At 44.1% G+C, this 22046-nt stretch overlaps 1 protein-coding gene across 4 annotated transcripts in view; it reads left to right on the forward strand.

Moving 5' to 3' along the window:
* MLLT10 (MLLT10 histone lysine methyltransferase DOT1L cofactor) overlaps positions 1-21582 on the forward strand; it is a 284997-nt gene extending 263415 nt beyond the window's left edge. For 3 of the 4 annotated variants that reach the window (XM_074984859.1, XM_074984857.1, XM_074984858.1), the window contains exons 15-21: positions 4845-4999; positions 6830-7018; positions 7607-7695; positions 7828-8180; positions 15957-16059; positions 18263-18472; positions 19862-21582. In XM_074984859.1, the coding sequence (XP_074840960.1) occupies positions 4845-4999; positions 6830-7018; positions 7607-7695; positions 7828-8180; positions 15957-16059; positions 18263-18472; positions 19862-19906 (1144 nt within the window). In that variant the 3' untranslated portion in view covers positions 19907-21582. Of the gene's footprint in view, positions 1-4844; positions 5000-6829; positions 7019-7606; positions 7696-7827; positions 8181-15927; positions 16060-18262; positions 18473-19861 lie in introns of those variants that run through there. The other variant, XM_074984860.1, reaches the window with a different exon arrangement.
* The last annotated feature ends 464 nt before the right edge of the window (positions 21583-22046 follow it).

The raw sequence follows: 22046 nt of genomic DNA on the forward strand, positions 1-22046 counted from the left end.
AGTGTAAATAGTTATTGCAATGTGATAGGAATTAGTTTAGTAATTTTAGGAGTTTTCGTACTTAGTTTCAGATGCATCAGGTGCTAGTGGGATCTTCTGCTACCCTGATCCCAGGGCATATTTCCCTGGCTAGGTTTCAAACCCTGGGCCTCCAGTGTTAAGTCTATTCTTTTGAGTGATCTGCACTTAAGCCATCTTAAATGCCTTTTGGTATCTTAGTAGAAAGACTGCTGCCAAGTCTGCAGTGACTTCTGACTTTGAACCAAACAGGGCTGAGCAGTAAAACTAAAGCTCCTCTTCATGTAGGTAGCCTCAAGACATGCCTCAGAGTCACACCAAGCACTTCAGTCTTGGTGAGGCACATTCCTCCCACGGCTCAGGATTTGTCATGTTGATTGTCTTCCTCATTGCCTCAGAAGGAGCACTGTTGATCATCAAGAGATAATCAAGTCCCCCGTGCTAAAGGCAAAAAAGAGGTTGAGATGTAACAAGACCTGCATTGGCTGCTCTTCTGCCATAGCGCCAACAGGTGCCTGCAACTCCAGTGCTGGCACAAGCTCCACTAACACTCACACAGGGTCATCTTCCTCACAACTGACATTGTACTGGCTAGTTTATGGTCCTGTAAAGGCCGGAAGCATTTGCTTCAGGGACCCTCTTGTCCTCCCAGTGTCCCTGGGCATCAAGAGTTGATACTGCTGGTGCTGCTGAGCAGCAGGAATTGTCACAAGGATTTCACCCATTATTATACCCACTGTCTGGGGAACAACCCCATTCATTCTTAAGATCTTCACCCAGGGATATGGCATTGCCCTGGTTTCCACACTACAGTTCATGTTCCTTGTCAGACTTGACGTGGGCTCTCTCCTCAGTACCACAGCCAACCATGCTCCTCCCCAGGCCACTCTTATTCGACGACAACCCCAAGTACAGCAGTTCTTCTTAACTATGGGGAGTGGTAGGTATGCAGAAATCATTTGGGGAACACCGCCCCCCCCCCACCCCCTGGACAGAAGGCAGCTGAACTTGGCTTTTAAATGCTCATACGCTACTGTCTCAGAGATGAGGTCATGTCAAGAGATAATCTGGACTCCAGGAATCAAGCACAGCACTGATTCTCAGGAGGAAGCCCCACATGCTCCTGCAGACATTGACAGAGGCTCGTCAGACCATTATAGCCTACTCATGCTCCTCTCCAGACAAGGCAGTAATGGCAAAAGGGGCCTCCCTGCCACAACATGACCACAGTACACACCTGGATTTGTTAAATTGGATAGCCTCAAACTTGTTGGTCCAAATGGAAATGGCCAGAGACAACACATGCTCTCTTAGGCCTGGTCTGCATTAGGCAGTAAAATCAAATTTAAGGGACTTAGGTTGATTTTATAGAGCATGAATCTTCACCACAGGACTCACTAGGTCAATTTAAGAGGCTCTAAGGCTGACTTTTATAAACCTGATTTCACGAGGACTAACGCCAAAATGGATTTTTCAGTGTTGACCTTATGATAGTGCAGATAGCAGTGTTATGAAAAACAATTTTATTAGCCTCAGAAGGTATCCCACAATGCCTTCAATGTGTCCTGTCTGGTTTTCACTTTCACTTTTGCTGCTCTCCAGATGAGCAGGAAGTAAGTGACAGGAGGTAGAGATCATCAGCCCAGGAAGCTTGAATTCATTTCATTTCATTGAGCGTGGCTAGCAGAGCTCAGAAGCACACCTAATCGCCAGGAATTCAGAGGGTTGCAAAAGAGCTCCAGCATGGAGCTATCAGGAGATCCAGGGGAGAGGTCACAGACATCCATGCAGCCCACTCCTAGGGAATCACTGCACAGCAGAAGGCTGACATTCCTCCAAACATAAAATCATTATCCTCTCACTTTCCCTGTACTTCTCTCTCTGCCAGTAGGGCTCCCTGAATAAAAGCAATGTCTTTGGAAAAAGAAAGTTTCATTTATTTGTTAACATGCTTTGAGGCCCATGCTTTGTGGTTGGGTGTGGTGGTGTGGGGTAGCAAGCAGTTGGAGGTGGTTTTGTAAAGGGCAAAGCACACATCATGGGGGCAGTACTTAACGGCAGCAGATTCAGGTGCCTGCCCACCCATTTATAAACCTGGTTTTCAAGGCACCCCTGATTTGCACTGGAGCTCTGTGCACTCCTCTAATTGCTCTTGTTTCTGGCTGCTCACAATTACTGGACAGGAGATCTGCTTCTGCCCTCCATGCTGGCATTAAATTCTCTCCCTTTGCCTCATAAATCTTATGAAGAATACAGCACGCCCCTACAACAAGAGGAATGTTGTCTCCACTGTGGTCTAAGTGGGTCAGAAGGCACCTGAACCTGGCTTTTAAATGGCCAAAGGCACATTCTACCACCATTCTGCACCTGCTCAGCCTGTAGTTGAATAGCTCCTTATTGTAGTCCGGGGTGCCTCTGTATGGCTTCATGAGCCAAGGGAACAAGGGGGTAAGCAGGGTCACCAAGAATCACTGTGGGCATTTCCATGTCTCCCAATTGTGATTTTCTGGTCTGGGAAGGAAGTTACCATTCTGGAGCTTTCTAAACAGACCAGAATTCCTAAAGATACACGTGTCATGCACTTTTCCCAGCCATCTTGTGTTGATGTTAGTGAAAGGACCTTTGTGATCCATGAACTCCTGCAACACCATGGAGGAGTACCCCTTGCAGTTTATGCACTCTGAGGCTAGGTGGTCCGATGCTAGGATGGGGATGTGCCTTCCATCTCTGGCTCCACTGCAGTTAGGGAACCCAATGGCAGCAAAACCTTCCACTGTGCCCTGAATATTCCCCAGAGTCACTGTCTTTCACAGGAGAAGTTTATTGATTGCCTTGGCTACCTGGATGATAACAGCCCCCAGTGTAGATTTTCCTACTCCAAATTGATTTCCCATTGACCAGTAGCTGTCTGGCACTGGAAACTTCCACAGACCAATTGCCACACACCTGTGAACTTGGAAAGCAGGTCTCTTTCTGGTGTCACAGCACTTCAGGGTGAGAGACAGCAATTCACAACGTTCCATGAAAGTGGCCATATGCATGCAGAAGTTTTGTAGCTGTTGCTGATCATCCCATGTCTGCAAAACTGTGTGGTCCCACCAGTCTCAGCTGGTTTCACGGGAGCAGAACCTGCACTCCGTGATGCACAGTGTGTTCAGTGCTGCCATCAAATCCGCATTCTTCAAGGCTCATTATGTTCAGAAAACTAGCAGATTGTGGTGGGAGAGGAGTCAGTGTGCAGAGACTTGCTTTACCCTATGGGTGTGCACAGTCTAGAGGTGCTCGTGGCCTCTGCAGCCAGTTGCTTTGAGCAGTGTGCAGGGATGCGACAGGGTGGGGAATCTAGCTCAGGATCCCACTGGGCCCACGGGATGGTTGTAGGGCAGGTCTGAATGTGTGGACGGATGGATCTGACTTACAGGCCATATTTTGCCCATGGCTGAGTTTCAGCCAAATCCATCATTCCTCTGAAAGGTGACCTCACAATTCCACTACAACCAAGAACTTTCTTGCCATTGTTCTACCCTAAACCACATGTGAATAGAGAAGAATAGTGTCTTCACTGTGGATGTCACGCAGGCCTTGGCTTTCTACATATAAAGAGTTAAATCATTCCAAGATCTACTCAACTATTTATAGCGATAGCAGAAAGAATAAAGGTTCTCCCTGTCTCCACACAGAGAATCTTATCTTGAATTGTTTTTGGTATCCAGATGTGTTAGGAACTCATGGGCATTTTGCCCCCAGCTAATCTGGGGGCTCACTCCTCACAGTCTTAAGCCTCCTCTGCTGCTTTCGCAGCGCAAGTTCTGCTTCACAGTGTATGCAGGGCAGCAACCTGGTTGTCAGCCCACCCATTCACAACGCATTATGCCATTACCCAGCAGGCTATAGAGACAATGCCAGCTTTGACCAAGCAGTCTTTCAGTTTGCTTGCCCTTGAACTCTGAATCTATCTCGTGCACAACTGATCATGGATCACCTACCTTGGAATGAACATGTGCCAGCACCTGAATAAGAGAAAAAGTGTCCTAGTCTTTCCATAACTGTTGTACTTCAAGATGCATTGCACACATCCATTGTAAAGCCCACTCTCTGTGCCCACTAATCAGAGGTGGTTGGTAAGAAGAAACTGAATGGGAATGAGGTTGCTGGGACCATTTGTATCGGCATTATGAGCATGCAGCACCTAAGGGCTTTGGAGCTTACTTGACAGATATCACTAGGGAGAAAAAATTCTGGAATCTGTGCTCGAGGCATGCACATACTTATATTAGAATGTACATGTGCAACAAATCTCACAGAACAACTTTGGAAAGGTTAGTAACTGTTTTCCCTCTTAGTCGCTTTCTATCTATACTTTATATTCTATCACTTCTGTACAAATCACACATCAAAATTGTATGTGTCCTATATACTATGGGATAATGTTATAATTAGAATGATTTTAATCAGGCTTCATATTTTGTGTTTCATCTTTGTCTAGTTGTTTTAGATATCTGATTTATGTATAATTTATTAATATACTAAGCTCCTATTTTGTGCTGTAGCAATATGTGCTGTTTGAGTACTATAATATCTGTCTGTAAGACATTAACTTTTCATTAAACTAAAGCATCTGTTTTCTGTACACAAACTGCTCCTTTTTGTTAAAACTTGAGAGATGAAAGCTCAGAGTTCCTAATAGCTTTGAGAACTTTACCATGGGAAGCTCTCAATTATGTAGGTGCTAAGGGCTAGCAAAAAGTGAGAAACTTTACGGGCTCTTTACTAAATACTAAATACTGTGCTTTCTTTTAAATGTATAATTACAATGTTTTCAACAGATCTCCTGTAAGCAGCTTACAGATTCGCTATGATCAGCCAGTGAACAGCAGTGTAGAAAATTTGCCCCCAGTAGCGGCCAGCATTGAACAGCTTTTGGAGAGGCAGTGGAGTGAAGGACAGCAATTTTTGCTAGAACAGGGTACCCCTAGCGACAGTAAGTATTCGTGTTTTCTTCTGTTAATGGGATTTTTTGTGGGGAGGGGCTGCAGGGACAATAGATAATTGTCATCCAGTGAATGCCTAAGACTTTAAAGACCCTCTTTGCCATTTTATGCTGTGTATACGTATGTTTTGTGCTGATTATTGTATGAAGGCATATTTCCTGAATTGTGATTCACTTTGTTGATGTTCATATTCTGAAATGTTTTAGTGCTTTATTTTTGGTATTTTTAGTTGACACTACCTGCTTCCCTTGTTATGAGAAACTACATTGTTTGTTTTTCATAAGTGTTGTGCAACTGCCTTACAGTGCTTCGTATTTTATGTTCTGCATTTTTCATGCAATTTTTGTATTGAGTTTTCTTATTTCAAGAGTTGTGTTTGCCAAAATGAAGTAACTGAAAAGTGAATACAGATAAAAGCTTAACTGAGGAAATAATACTGCTTTGGATTTATTCATAATTGATTAAAAATGCATATAAATAAAATGGATTGAATAGTTTTAGACAAGGGATAAAAATCATTATTTTGTCACGTTTTTATATGTATGTTATTCAACATGCTATTCTGGTTGTTGGTAGTGAGTAAAGTGCCATCTAGTTGGTACTTTTATGAATGGAACCCTGACAAAAATGCTAATTGTGAGGAAATTCATGCAGGGATAATCCTTTAAACATGATAGCTGGAGGACAGGTTTAGCTAAGTCTTATTGCATCTCATTTGGGCGCTCTGAGGGTTCCTTTGTATGTTCTTGAAGTGGAGGGATAAAAGCTAAATCCTTGGGAAATGACCAGATGTGCCTATACCAGTAGACTTGTGTCTGTCATAGGCCCAGAGGTCATGTTAAACAAATACAATTTGGTATTTAAAAAGTGGCTGGCTATCCCTGTGGCATAACTGCCACTCCATATCACTGGCTGGGACATCCACGTTCTGGAACAAAATCAGAATTTGAGTAAATGGTAGAAGCTGTGTCTGTACAGATGATGATTTGCTTTATCTGCAAAGAAAGGGTGGTAACTGTAGTGCTCACATAGTGCTCCCTGCTGGGTGATCTATAGATCAACACTGAAAGCAGCTGGAAGGTTTGGCATCCAGCAAGGTGTATAGCGATTCAAAAGCAAAGCAAGAATAAACAGCACCCCTCCCCCCACTTCCACAAATCCGAATAAAGGGTTTTCACTGATCAAATAAAATTGTAATTTATGTGATGAAGGGTTCAACAGAACAGTTCCTTTTGCACCTACTTTTCTTTGCGGTTTTTATAAGAAATATTAGTTCACTACATAAATAATGAATGTAATTTAGAGTTTAATTCTGTTCTTAGAGTTTTTAGTGGTACTCTAAGCTCAATAACCCAAATAGAATAGTTTTTCTATCACTAATTTTTATTTAATTGTTTTATTTAATTATTTTTGTTTTTATTTAATTATTTTTATAACTATGTTGACAAAAAAAAATGGTACTGGAACTTGATCAAAATCAATATAGACCTTAATAGTGCAACTGTCTCTGCACAGAACTAAGGCTCCGTCCACAGGGGTCCACAGTTGCAGGTTTTGGCTCTCAAGTTGTGTATTAGTTTATGTGTTTTAAATAGCACACATCTGGTTTCAAAAGAAAGATTGTAGGATATTTTTCTTTATTTTAGTATATTATTCAGTAGTTTATGGGATGGATTTTCACATTAAATTCTATCTGAATTGGCACTGTTAATATGCAGTGCATAATTAGGGGTGCTAAGAATTTATATAGAATTTAAAATTCTAGCACATGACACATTGTTCAGTCCTGAGACACTTTCATGAAGTCAGTTGTTTTCTAGTTCTGGGAATGTTGAAGTCACTACACCAACTTCAAGTTGAAAATCGGCGGTTAGAAGAGCAGATTAAGAACCTGACCGCTAAAAAGGAGCGTCTCCAGCTACTAAACGCACAGCTTTCCGTTCCCTTTCCAACAATAACGTCAAACCCTAGCCCATCTCATCAAGTACATGCATTTCCAGCACAAGCTGGTAAGTAGAGCAGAATTGTTTCACGCATTTTGCGTAGTTCTCTTATCAAAGTAACCTGAAGACTCTTTATGTCAAAAGGCATATTTTAACCCTATTTACCATGAATGGGAGATACACGTGCGTACAAACAGAATAGGTCAGTCTAACTTGTTTGTTTTTTTTAAATTGATCTCTCTGGTGCATATCATTAATCACTGACAATATTTTTGTTGAAGAAAAAAATGGCAAGTTTATATCATATTTGGCAATAAAAATTAAAAGATTTGAAAAGCTTGTCTCAAGAGAAACATTTCCCCTTGTTTGAATGTATTTAAAGAAGCATGAGACTTATACAAATCATTGCTATTTATGTTCAGGCATTTTCTTTTTTCCCCACTGTTCAGTCTTGAACCCATCTGTCACCTTTCACAGGTCAGTTAAGCTAATATTTGACCTTGAGGTTGTGATTATAAGAAATGAAGTTTGTTTTGTGTATTCTGTGGTTAACATCAAAAATCTGATGTAATAAGTTATTTTGAATATTTAGATATTTTAAACACGTTAAATGCAAAAATTAACTACACTTTATTTTTTAAACTGTAACTATAGCACCTAGCACTGATTCCTTGAACAGCAGTAAAAGCCCTCATCTGGGAAACAGTTTTTTACCTGACAGTTCTCTCCCTGTATTAAACCAGGTAATTTTGTTTTTATTTTTATTTTTTAATCTTGTTATAAATTAACGTAATCTTCAAAACCTTGTACTGTACTGTTCTGTTCTGTTTGGAATTCTGTACAGCTGAGGGGGTTTTGTTTGTTTTTTACATTAGGAGATAACCTCCAGTGGACAAAGTACCAGCAGTTCATCAGTTCTTTCCACGCCACCACCTGCTGGGCAGAGTCCTGCTCAGGCAGGCTCAGGAGTTCAACAGGTCAATGGTGTGACAGTGGGGGCACTGTCTAGTGGCATGCAGACTGTAACATCCACCATTCCTGCCGTGGCTGGTGTGGGAGGAATAATTGGAGCTTTGCCAGGTAACCAGCTGGCAATCAATGGAATTGTAGGGGCTTTAAATGGGGTGATTCAGACCCCTGCCACAATATCCCAGAATCCTTCCTCTCTCACTCATGCAGCTGTGCCACCTAGTGTAACACATCCTCTGCCAACAACACTAAACAACAGGTAAGAATCTTACCGTAATGTATTTTCTTACTACTGCCACCATACACTCTGTAGAATACTAGCTTGTTAAACAGTTTTAATCATAGAGTTTATTAAATATTTCTTCTAGCCAATGAATGCCTGACTAAATTCTCATGGTCGGTGTGAGACCATGTTAAGAGGACAGGAATTTAATTGTAGGGAATATCTATTTCTGCCATTTACATTTGCTTCTGTATATGCTTTGGTTGGTCCCTTTACTGTGTCACAAGGAGTCCAAATAGGTCCCTCAAAAGAAAAGTAGTTTTAGCTAGAGTAAACTATTTTTCCAGTGACAGTGAAGTAGTATTAAAAATTGCTTAAAAATTGTCGTGTTGCATTTGATCCCACATGCAATATGATATTATGCTTGCAAAAACTGCATAAAAAGAGTATTTATGTTGGAAAATCAAGCACTCCAAAGTTAGACATTGGTAGATTTAAACGTTCTGGTGCAACCTTAATTCTTCCCACTTGCACAAATTGGGTGACATTATAATTACACAGACGCCCCTAAATCTGGCATTTCCTAACTTGTGAGTGTTTGACTTTGCAACCTAAATAATGTTATTTTAATGTAGGGGGTTTTTTTGTAAGTCATTTTTGAGGGGCTTGATTTTGTTTGCTTAATAAAAAAGGTTAAAAATTTTGAGCACCTGTAACAACCCCTCTGTCCCACCAGAATGAATCGTAAGCAGGTTTTGAATCCTAAACCTTCAGGATTGTAGCACAGACTGCTATCACTGGAGCTATGGGGAAGACTAAGCTGGCTGGCAATAGGGAATGACTGTTATCCCAGAGGGAGAGTCAGCTGTTTATACTGGAAGGTACAGGTTGAACCTCTCTAGTCTGGCCGCCTCAGGGCCTGACTGATGCTGAACCATGGGATGTCAATATTGTCTAGCAGAATTACCACCAATTTTACCGCATACTGGGTTCTTAGAAGACATTAGGGGTAAATTATTGCTAAATAACAGCACAGAACACTCAGAACAGGGTTGGTGGCTGTAAACAAATTTATGGGACTGTGGGGAATTTGGCTACACGCTGATAAGTGGATGTTCAGCAAACTAAAATCATGCTGGATAACAGATGTTGCCAGACCAGAGTGGTTCAGTTTGTAGTTGAAGGGAGAGGCCACCCTGGCCTTGCTTTCTGCCCCAGTGGGAGTTAGGAAGGCCCTGGGTCCATGTGGGCTGCCCCCAGAGAGTGGGAGTAGAGGGAATAGACTGCTAGGTCTTGACTGGGGCTGTTTTAGGGGTTGGGAAGCATCCCAGTTTCATTTGGTTCTACCAGAAAGGGGCATTGGTCACCTGGACTATTTCTGGGACCTAGGAGACCAAGTCCAGATCTCTTCTTTTCCTCTTTCTCCCATGCTTCCACAGGTACGTTAGTGGCTGCCAGATATTCCCAGTATGGTGGTGTTACTGGCCACTGCTACTGCTGCAGGGGTTGAGAGCCTAGTTCTTTAGAATGCTTGTGTGTTATATTGGCAGGCTACCAAAAAGCTTCTCAGAAATTAAATGAAATGAGAGAAGGGAAATGGCTATTTTTAATAAGTTTCTGTCTTGGGCTCTGTCTACACTACGAGATAAATTTGAATTTAAGGCACTTAGATTGATTGTACCAAGTGACTGTCTTCACTGTAAATACCATTAGCTTGATTTAGGGAGCACTAATATTGATAGCATAATATTGTTGGAACTGGATGGGCGTAGCATCATGTTCGAATTCAGCAGTTCAGATGCAGGCTAGTGTGGAGGCGCCATGTCTTTGAATTGAATTCATTAGCCTCCAGAGACTGACTGGCACTGCTGCACCTGGCTCCCAGCTGCCTGCCACTCGTGGGAGCCAGGAAATTGATCAGCGCAGCACCTGGCCAGTTTCCTGGTTCTTCCAAGCTGCAGGGACCTGAGAACCAGGCAGCAGGGTGAGCGCTGCCAGTGGTGGGGGTGCAGCAGGGCCCAGGGGGAGAGCACAGAACGTAGGGCTCAGGGAACTGTGGGATAGGTTACCACTATGCACTGCTGCAACAGTTGATGTTTGGCCAGTCCAGTGTGGCAGCCATAACTTGACTTTGTGTGGGCTTTGTGGTAAATGAGGATACTTAAAATTGAATTTATAAAACCCAGAGTTATAAAATTGAATGTAATAAAATCTAATATATCTGGTAGTGTGCACATAGCCTTGGGAAGAGCTGAATGGAATTTCATGCTACAAACAAAAGGCACTTCTGATGTCCAAGGGCACCATTGCTTTTGACTATCAATGCTATCATTTTATAATGGAACCTAACCTAACAGATTTTTACCAGTTTTCCATGCCATAATTTTCCTCTCCCAGCTACAGTGGTAGGGTTCAAATACAGCCATCTTTTCCTCCATGATGTTGCCAAAATTTGACCTGAGCATTTGTTTCCTCCTGTCCAGATCCTACAAAAAACTCTTATATAGGCCTTCTTCATACTGTCCTTCAGTTATGGTAACCTGCTCCTCTGCAACCTGTCCATTCAAATGAGGCCGTCAACATTCTATTTCTTGCCCATCAGTTTAGACACATACCCTCCTGTCTTGGAAACACTTGGAAGAATCTCCCTTCTCCACCATCTTACATATCGAATTTATGCCTGCCCCTTCCACGTGGCATAGAACAGTGCCTGTGCTCCCAGTTACCTTACTTTTTTCCCTTTCTCGTTATCCTTTTTGCTCTGTTCCCCCAGCAATGCCACACTCAATGCTGTCTCCATGCCCTTCACCCACATTTGTCTGCTTCCTTTCATGTACTTGTTGCTCATTTGTAATGTTCCCCTCCTCTTTCAAGTCCCTCCCTAGGACCCATTTCTGCCATGACTAACCAATTAGTACATCCATGTAGTCATACATTACAAAAAGCAAATCCTTATTACATCAGAGCAAGCACTGACTCTCACTGATTAACCAAAAAATCTTACTAATGACACTGGGGTATTCTCATCTTATTCCTGCTCTCTGTTCTCCCGTGTTTGCTTTCCTGAGTTTGTAAGGAGCAGGGCAAAAAGGATAACGAGAAAGGGAAAAAGGTAAGGTAACTGGGAGCACAGGCACTGTTCTATGCCACCTGGAAGGGGCAGACATAAATTGGAAATGTAAAATGGTGGAGAAGGGAGATTCTTCCAAGTGTTTCCAAGAGGAGGCATATTGCGTCTCTCCTTTGTTTTATGATTCTTGCACATCTTTGGGTGCTGATAGCAGTATCTGTTGTATTTCACATTTGTGGATGTATTTTCCACCTGGTAGATCCTTCAGAATCATTAGTTCTGAAAATATGCTGAGCAGTCTTTGGTCCTGTCCACTCTTGCAGTCAAACCATGTTCAACATCAGCTGCATCTATACTCATTGCCCTGAGTCTTTGCTATATTAGATACCTTTGGAAAAGTCTCTCACTTTTGTACCATCTGTGATACATTTGACTTAGTGGGAGTGCTTATTTAGATGGGGCTTAGGGAAGTATTGGCAGTTCTGCCACAATGTTGGCTAGATCTGCTCAGAACAGGGTTAGATGTTATGAAGGAATAAATACTGGCAGCTCATCTAAATTAGCATTCTTGTATTGAAAAAAATGCTAGTATGGAAATAGGCTTCAAAGAATTCATCAATATTTAGAGTGAATTGCTACTGCTGGTTAATTACCAGGGTCATGGATCTGACAAAACAACTATATGTGGGGGATAGGTAGTGTAACTGAAGACGTCTGCATGCATGTTGCTTCCACAGATCTGCACAAACTTCTCATTACTGTGATCAGTAGTGAAATGGACAGCCAGTCATCTTCGCACTGCTGCTGCTTGAGAAAACTAGAAGCTGCAGCAGTGTATATGTTGACATATTTCACTAGGGAAAAGCTTTCAAAGTCAGAGGCTGGGGGAGAAACAAATTAATCAAGGGACTTGCATTGATGTGATAGAGAGGGAGAAGCCAGTGGCGAATTTAAAGAGAGGGGTCAAAATGAGAAGCGAGGAAAATAATCTTTGTATCTGTTCTGAATGGCTATGCAGCCATGATTACACTTGTCAAAGCCAGAGAAAAGAATCTTGTAATAATTGAGAAGTGAGATGATGAGAGCCTGGGCGAGACTTTTAGCTGTGTGGATGGGTAGGAAAGGCTGTGTCTGTGTAGAAAGTGCAAAATGAAAACTTACTCTGGATGTGAGCAGGGCTGGATTAACTCCTCTGGGGCTGAAGGCTATTAGATTTTGTGGGCCCCCTAGGCTTCAGGTTGGGGCCAAAAAAGGGGCTCAGCATGCAGGAGCAGGGTGGTAGTCTCAGGCAGGAGGAGTGGGTACAGGAGGAGATGCCTCAGGGCAGAAGGTTGGGGTAGGCATGCAGGGTCTGGGTGAGAGGTAGGGTGCAGGAAAGGGCCCAGGATTGCGGGCGGTGAGGTTTAGGGGGAAGCTAGGGTGTGGGAGGGGGCTCAGGGCCAGGGCAGACGGTGGGGAGTGCAGGGAGATACGGTGCATGGGGGCTTAGGGCAGGGGATTATGGTGTGGACTGTTTACCTGAGGCAGTTCCCCATTGGTGGTAATGTGAGAAAGCAGGTGGCTCCCCACAGCTGCACTGCCATGTGTTCACCTGCAGGCACCACCCCCCATAGCTCCAGTTGGCCACAATTCCCAGCCAGTGTGAGCTGCAGGGATAGAGCCTGCAGTTGAGGGCAGCATGGAAATGAAGCTGCCCCACCTCTTGTGGTGATGTGCCTCCAGCCCTGGGAGGAGGAGGAATGGCAGTGTGTAGAGCTGCCTCCTCCACCTTGCCAGGAGGGGCTGGTGTGGAACATAGGGGCTTTGGTGGCAGCATCCCGGGTCCACCCCCCTTAACTGAAGGCTTTGGGCTGCAGCTCCTAAAGCCCCCTTTTTAATCCGGCCCTGGATGTGAGGACCGAGAGCGGGGGGTCAGCAAATGTGCCAAAATTTGACCTTTTGACCTCTCTGTGTGGTCCAAGTGCTGGTGGTACTTTTAAAGTCACTAAGAGTCCTGCTTACAACAGCTTCATTAATAAATAAATAAAGATGCAGAGCTTTACCGTTAGTGCGTGAAAATTGGCTCCCATGCAGCTCTTTGTGCATGTGATGTGCCTAGTGTGTGCGACTGTGTTCATTCTCTAGTGCAAGGGTCTGCAACCCCCGGCACGTGCACAAAGAGCTGCACGGGAGCCAATTTCATGCACTAACGGTAAAGTTCTGCTGGGGGTGCAGACCCTTGCACTAGAGAATGAACACAGTCGCACACACTAGGCACATCACGTGCACCAGGGTGCCAGTCTGCAGCGGTGTTCCCTGTAAGTTGAACACTTGGATGGCTGCCCAGCAGAGATTCAGGTGCCACCCCGCTGATTAGCAGAGTGCCCACAGCCCTGGATGCCAAAAGTTACAGAGGAAACACTGGTCTGCACGCTGAGGCCTGAGACCTGAGGTGCACCAGGACAATGCGGGGTCTCATTCATGGCCAGACGCGACTTTGCCAGCAGTCAGGTGCACACGTACCCAGCACTGACAAGGTGCTCGCTGGCACTCAAAGTGGTTCAGCAACAACAGCTGGTCCAGTACATATTACCTCTTGCACATACACCCAGCTCTGCGAGGGCCCTCCCTCGGGTAGTGCCAGCTGCTGGAAACACACTGCGTTGACTGCCATTTACATGCTCCCCTCCATCTCGGGGGGGAGCAGGGGGGGATCACAGCTGAGTAGGGAGCCCTCGACCCTGCTGGATAAGGGAAACCAGAGCAGAATCCACTGATGAGTGAGAGGAATTCAGCAGTCCACTTGCTGGCCGCTCAGACCCTCTCTACTGGCACTGGTGAGTCCAAGTCATCCATCTCTTGGCAAAAGAGGAGGCAACACGTCCACAGGCACAGTGGTCAGCTCAGAGGCTACATAGCTGGAGATCCTGGGTGGAAGAACCAGTGAGACCCTGGTGCAAGGCAGTAGGGTAATTGCCCCCACTTCTGTGCATGGCCTTGAGGAGGCACCCCTCATACAGGTACCCAGCTCTCATCCCCCCCATGCGAACCCCTGGTTGAGCCCTTCTACCAATCACCCAGCCCCTCACAGAGCAGTCACCCACCCTCTGTCCACAGCCCCTCTTTTCAGCTGGACCTCACAGCCCCAAACCCCAGGGCACTGCCCTAATCTTCCAATCAGGGCTTGCAAGGAGCCTGCTGCCAAGGGCTGCATGCCACGTGTGACCCTGAAACCCTGGCCAATGGGAGCCCCACAGGGCTTTGGGGGTCTCCTCCCTTTCATGGCATTCCCCTGCAATGTATTCAACTGTCTCTGCGGCAACCGAGTTTGCCCCACTACTTACAAGGAGAGGGCAGCTGGGGGCGGGTGGAGCAGCTCAAGGACTGAGGTGGCACAGGAGGGGGAGCTCGCAAGCTGAGGTTTGAAGGTGACCCTCCAGTGGGGAGGGGTTGCTATGGTTTGTGGACCAGGAGGATGGGCGTGGGCAGGAAGGGAGCTGCATGCAGGCCTGGCACTGTGGCCCTGCTAACAACCTGTCTTATCCCATCGCATCCGGGGTAGGTACAGCAGCTGAACTGGACAGTAACAAACTTCACAGCAGAGAGTTCCCTGCCCCTCCTTTCCTTCTGTCTCCCCAGGTACCTCCAGCCTCCCTGTAGCTGTCAGCTTCAGTTGTACTCCTGAAATGGCAGCATCTAGAGATCTTTATCTGGCTTTACCCAGAAACAATCAGTGGCCTCTCAAAGACATCAGAGAGTCCGGGTGGGGGGTGGGGCTGGAATTAGGTAGTTTTCTTTGAAGAAACTAACCTGCCAGCTCCTCTCCTGGCTTCCGTATTGAGTCCTGGGGAGAAGAATGGCTCCTGCTGATCCCTGTGCCTCCCTCCCTCTCCCCCGCAGCACTGACATGCCTCCCCATGCCTCAGCCGCTTGAGTCTTTTGCCTGTGACTCTCCTCTGAGAGAGTTGTGAAATGTTTGTAACTGATTAAGAACAGGAGAGTAAATGCAGTAACTCCAGCAGCAGGGGCACCAGTCTGTGGAGGGCTGTGTGAGTGTTGCCAGCTCCAGGCTGGTGAGGGGAGGAGGGGCAGGGTGGGGCTGAGCTCCTGGCTGGTGCCAATGAAAAGCGGTTGGCATGCTGCTCTTGGCACGCATGCAGGGGTTACTGAGCACAGCCTAGAGAGAGATCCAAGCTACAGATTAGTGCAGATGATTAGCCTGCTGAGATGTAGGATGATGGCGGTGTCCATAGCATTTGAGAAAGGAAGTACTAAGGGGAAGGATTGAGAGTTCTGTTTTACCCATGTTGAGCTTGAGTTGATGGGAGATGTCCGTAAGGAGAGGTCAGAGAGCGAGACTGAGATTTCTGTTTGGACAGGTCTGAAGCGGACAGGTTTGCAAGTTGTTAGCACAGAGATGGTAGTTAATTTTGTGTTGGTGGGTGGACTTGAATATCCAGGCATAGATAAGCAAAATGTTCGTGAGCGGTGTACACATTACAACTTGGTATGTGTTTTACTTGCTGTCCAACTCATGCAAGAAATAACTACTCATTTGCTATAGCCGTACAGTGGACTATCTAGCAATATTTATTTAAACTGTGGTATAGCAAGTGACTGTTACTTATAGAAAAGTCTACATGTGGGTTTGGGTTTGTAATTTTCATGAAAGGCTGAAGTAAAATGAAATCCCAGACCTCTATTATTGAAATAAATTACATTGTTACATTGCAGAAACTAAGAGCTTGGTCCTTGCTTTGCAGTGCCTCAGGACTAGGATTACTTCCTGACCAGCAGAGACAACTTCTGCTCCATCAGCAGCACCAGCAATTTCAGCAGTTACTGAGCACTCAACAACTCACATCAGTATGTCCTGTATTTATGATAGCATTAGCTTTGTTCTGCGTAAACCTGAGCCAGAGCTACTGCTTTCTGAGGTGTAGAGAAACTCTTCATATTAATACAAATACTAGACCTAGGTGAACGAGCTTCTTGGTCTTATGTTTGTTTAAAATTAATTTTAAAAATAGTTTATTGTTCAATTGTCTGCACCTTTTTATAGCATGGAGAATAAGGTCGTTGTAAATAGTGGTGTGTTTTCCACTTGTTAGTTGCTTTGAAATATTTTCATTTGTATTGTAGTGGAAGTAGTGTGATTTCAATACAATGCCAACATATTTGAGGACTATGCCCCTCCCCCCCCCCCTTTTTTTTTTTTTTTTTTTTTTAAGAAAAGGATATCATCTCAAGGGTCCTGTGATAGAGCCCAACATGCATGCAAATTTCTATACACTGTTGAGGATATCCATGGATAGTATGTATCTAAGCTGCAGGACTCTAATCCTAGGAACCACAGTGACCAAAGGAGAAGAATGTACTGCTGTTGCTCACAGCAGCTTCTCCCATCCATGCAGCTCTACAGTCACAGTTGGGCTGTCCGACCCAGGACAGAAGATGCAGCTGGAGATGGGACAGTATCTCCTCTCTGGGGTTATACAGCCCTGCTGTGGGTGATATCACCACACAGATTGGAGGAGCTGCTGGTGCAGGGTGCTGGTTCTTGGGAGCAGCAGGACCACATTCTTCTCAGGCCTTTTTTGAAATTTGTATCCCCACAGGGCTCTAGTGATAAAATCAGTTGGAGACCACACGCAAGTGAGAAGCACGGGGAAAAAAAAAAAAAAAAACCCTCAATGACCTGGCACCCAGATGAGGAGAGAAAAAAACTGACCAGGTGTGGCTGCCACCTGAGAAGCAGAAAAAAGATATTCACCTCACTACCCTCAAGCTCCACCCCAGAGCCTAGAGGAAATAGGGCTAGTAGATTTTTGGTCCATTTCCCCTCCCCTCACCCAGGCTCTTGGATAGGGCCAAAAATGAGGGGTTCAAGTGCATGGGAGGGAGCTGCCAGGGAGTGGTCTGGGCATGATATAATATGCAGAAATAAGCTTGGGATGCGGGCTGTGGGCAGGACATAGGGTGCAAGTGTGGGCTGGGGTTGTGGGGTCTGGTCTGGTCATAGGGTGTAGGCAAGGGTTGGGAGTGAGGGTGCAGCATCTGGTTGGGAGGCAGAGTACAGCAGAGGGTTGGAGTGAGGGATCTGGATGGGAGCAGGAGCAGGTTATGGGTGGGGAGTCTGGAAGGAGGGGTACAGGAGCAGGGTGGATTGAAGAGTGTAGGCAGGAGGGATGGTGGAGGAGTGGGCTAGGTGTGAGGTCAGAAAGGGAGGTGCAGGAGCAGTATGGGGCTCTGAGCAGGCAGGAGGGTATAGGAGTGGTCTGGTGGTGAGGGGGTCTGAATGAGAAGGTGGGTGAAGGAGCAAGGTGGGTGTGAGGGATCTGGAAGTGGGCAGAGAAGCAGGGTGGGGCTCTGGGAAGGAGGCAGGATGCAGGAATGGGCTAAGGATGAGGGGTCTGGGTGGGTGCAGGAGCAGAGGGAAAGTGACAGGTAAGGGCAGGAGGGGACAGGATGGAGGTGCAGGCAGGTGTATGTGGCTTCTTCTGGCTCCATGCACTGAAGGGAAGCATGGGCCAGAATCACTGCCCACCTCCCCCTCATTGCTCCTGTTGGCCACCATTTGGCCAATGAGAGCGATGTGGTGGGGGGAGCTGCCTGCCTGGAGTGCTTCCCCATGCAGGGCTGCTTCATCTTCCTGTCAGGCAGAGCCCCAGCCCCAACTTGCCTGGATTGACCCATGAGACTGATGCTCCAGCCACAGTGCTCCCTGCCCCCCGCCTGGCTGGAATGTCAGTGCTGGCTTGCACCCTGAGGAGTGGGCAAGTCCCAAGCCTTGCAGGCTGGATCCAGGTGAGCTGCAGGCTTGATCCAGCCCTGTAAAGAGACTTGCTCAAGCCAGCTGGCTAAGCTGCTCACTTCAGGAAAGCTGTAGGAGACTCTCTTATCCATTCTTCATGTTGCTGTGGAGCTTCATCATGGCAGCCCATGTTAACTGGAATGTCGTAAATTGGGATGACACTGCAAGAAACACTAGGTAGGAAAGGACCTGGAAAGGAGTGACCATTCACTGAATGATTGCTGATTAGAATGTTTTGTCCTTGTGTTACCTAAGGAACAACATCAGGCTCTTCTGTATCAGCTTGTGCAGCAACAGCACCGTCAACACCAACACCACCAGCCTGACGTGCAGCAATTGCAGATTGGAGCAGCACCAATACCCATAAATAACCTGCTATCAGGAACCCAGGCCTCGCCACTTCATACAACTACTACCAACCCATTTCTTACAATTCATGGGGATAATGCAACTCAAAAAGTGACAGTAAGTGCACCTTCACCTATAATAGCATTTTCGGTGACATAAGTAAAGGACCATTGTGCTAACTTTAGAGGCGCGGCTTAAGGGAAACCAGAGTTTAATTTGGTATAACTTATACCTTCTGTCTTTAGAAGGGTTTTATTTAGGCTTCCTCAGACTCTAGTCCACATACTGCAGTAATTGCTATACTGGATAAGACGGGTAGTCCAGCCCAGTATCCTCTCTCTGAGTGGCTAATACTAGAGGCTTATGAAATACACGCATGGAACTCTAGTGAACTTTTTTTTTGTCTATCTTTGTTTAATAGACATTATATTCAAAGCTGTATCATCCTTCTTTTTTCATTATGAAACAGACACAATTGAATGACCAATCACAGTTCTGTCTGTGCTTAATTTGGTATCTTCCATGTAATACCTTAAAACTAAGTGCTTAAGTCATGTGACATTTTTGCCTTGCCAGAGCATTGTGTCCAGCCACTGTTACTTTCTGATCTCCTGCATTAGCATGATGATGTGAACCTCTTGCTCTGGTAGCTCCCAGGCATGTGCTTTCCTAATTACTGAGTGGAACAAATACACCTGCTGCCATTTCATAGATTTTGTTTGTGGCTATGGACTTTCATTTCAGAAATTAAATAATGTTATTGTACTTAAGAGCTATACATTTCCCTGCAGCCTTTAAATAATTGTTTTAATTGAAAGCTGTCTTACCTTTTAAATTAATTTACTCGTCCTGAGCGCAGAAAAAACCAGTATGGATGTGACATGTCCAGAAGTCTGGGATTTTTCCAGATATGTAATAGTGATTGTGAGTACCTGCAGATACAGTATAAACCCTGATGGTCACTGTGGAAGAAGGGACAGAAGGGGATGGACTGGCAAGGAGCAGAAAGTGTAATGTGTGGCCCTAGGAACATTGATTGGGAAATGATACCTCCATGGTAAGAGGTTTTCAGATGGAATGTTGTGACCCCATGAAAATTCCCTTCCCCCTCTTTCTGTGAAGCCTGGCAGCTCAAAAGCAGCAGAAATACAAAGCAGAGTTTGATGGCCCCAAAGAAAGTTCAGTAGCCTAGAGCTGAACCAAAGCTTGGATCTGTTTCCTGGTGGTAATTTTGGAGGTCTAAAATACCTTTGCTGAGATTATGTTCTTTCCAAAGGTTTGTTTGCAAGATATGTAAATACTTTCATTTAAAATCCAAAAGTTTTGTTAAAATCATTCGATAAACATCTACATTTGATTCTTTAGCATAAGTATCCACTACCAGCTTGTATGTCCAGACTATATTCCGGCCATGCCTTTTCATCTATACATAGGAGCTGCAGTGTTTAGCAAATCTAAAAGTACTGTCTGTTTGTACAAGGGTTTTGTTTTGTTTTTTTACCACAGAGGCTTAATGATAAAACTGGATCAGTTGCCCCTGAAAAAAGTTGACATTTGGATAGTATTTGAGAACTGAATATCCTGCTGCTATAGCACTTCATCTAGCTGCAAACTGCAGGTCTTCCTTTCTGCAGATATGAAGAAACACAACAAGGACCTTAACTGCACAGCAAAGGATTAACCTTCATAAGGACATTCTTCTAAGGCTTTGATTTATTTTGTTGTTGCACTGAAATCAAACTACTTTCTCAGACGCCACAAGAAGTTAAATTCTGCAAACCATAATTATTTTGTCAGTACAACTACAAATTCAACCATGGACGTTATACGTGGTGCTCAAAACTAGTAGTTCTTACTGTAAAGTTGGAGGGCTAGTAAGCTAAAGACACTTATTTTTGATCTTAGGAGTCTTACCCAAGAAAACAGCCTTCTCTCTGCTGCACTTGCAAATGCTTTCAGACCCAGCTTGTAATTGGCATTGTGGATTTCCTGTTAGGTCTTTCTGGCTTTTTAAATCCTGTTTTGAATTCTGATTCTCATGATATAAAGGATCCTATTCTGAACTTGTCAGTCCATCAGATTTTTATTGACTATAGAGTGAATTTTATCAGAATAAGAATTTCAAGGTAGAGTCCAAAGGTTATTAAGGTTCATTTGGTTTTTTGGAGTGCTAAGGTTGCTGGATAAACCAGATTAGTTTAAATGTGGAAAATAATCTTACTAGATGAGGCCACTTTGGAAATTAGTGGAGTGTTTGGCCTACACCAAGTGCCTGTTGCTACCTCCATTTTGTTGAAATGGCTGCAGACAGCTGAGCATGCACTAGACAAATCCTTGTAAGCAACAGAAATAATCAACATTGCACCAGCAGCGTTGCCTTTTGTCCTGCCTTTATTCAAGTGTTGATGCCACTGTAGATAGCTCAGGCAAATTGTTACCTGGGTCACTTTTCACTAATAAATTACCACAAAAGTGAGTTGATAGTGAAACATTTCCCAATGAAATATATCAGTGGTTGAAACAGGTGAACATTTTCACTTAGGATTGATGGCAATGCTGTGTGGTAGACTATAGACAAAAATTGGGATAATGACCACTAATCAGTATCTTGTGTAAATTATTAGTGGAAGAGGACCCAGTTATAATTAGACCTCCACTGTGTACTTAATTGGAAGAACATGTTAATTCTGCAATATGTCTCTTGGTTAAACATTGCACAGTTCTTACCTCATTTCTGTAAATAAAGTTTTTGTGAATGTTTTGTATTGTGAGGAATTCATAAGAAAACATTGATATTTTGATTTGTAATATTTCTAATGGGTAGATTTAATCAAATAATTTATTTTTATATGTTCTCGGGGGTTTTAAAAATTGTCTCATCACTTTTGTGGATATTTTACAAAAGCAAATCAGTGTGGTTTATTTTACTTACTTAACCCACTGGTTAATATTGTGTAACAATTTGTACAAACGACACAATTAAAATGTGCAGTTATTTTGCCTAGATGTAAAATTCCAAGAGTATGAAAAATATGTACAGAGCTTTTGTTAATAAATTTTAATAATGTTCATAGTGGTACACTTCACAGCTGTGTGACTGAGATTCTTGTAGAAGTTGGAGGATATTCTCTCCTTCTACTTCTGTTAATATTCCAAGACTGGGCAGATTTTACTACTTGTTGCTACTGTAATAATCAGACATGAGATTATACTAAAATTATTTGCAACCACCAGTTTCTTCGTTTCCTTTCCTCACTTTAATTTTGCTTGCAAAATACACATTGACACTAACACAATCTTGTTACTGTAAAAATAATACATGTTTTTTGTAGCACTTCATCAGTCTGATGTCTGCATCACAATGACAGCATAAATTACCTATGATTAAATTTAAAGGCTTTGGTACCAGTAGAGGGACTCTCCTGTTAAGAACTCCCCCTGAGCATGAACTCCTAGTAAGAGCTATACAATAAATCAAGTACAAAGTTTTCACCAGGATTCATCCTGGATAAAGTCTGGAACTTATATGTCAGGCTACAAGAAGATCATTTCCTGTTTAGTCTCTATTAAATTTATAGTTTAAGGCATAAGTAGAAGGGGGAAGATTTCAACCATACATTTGTGGATTTCTTCTTTAAAGTTTCACCTATGCTATATTTTGGCATGGAATTTTTTTCTTTTCTTTTTAAAC

The sequence above is a fragment of the Carettochelys insculpta genome, chromosome 2, assembly GCF_033958435.1.
Source record: "Carettochelys insculpta isolate YL-2023 chromosome 2, ASM3395843v1, whole genome shotgun sequence".
NCBI classification, from domain to species: domain Eukaryota; kingdom Metazoa; phylum Chordata; order Testudines; family Carettochelyidae; genus Carettochelys; species Carettochelys insculpta.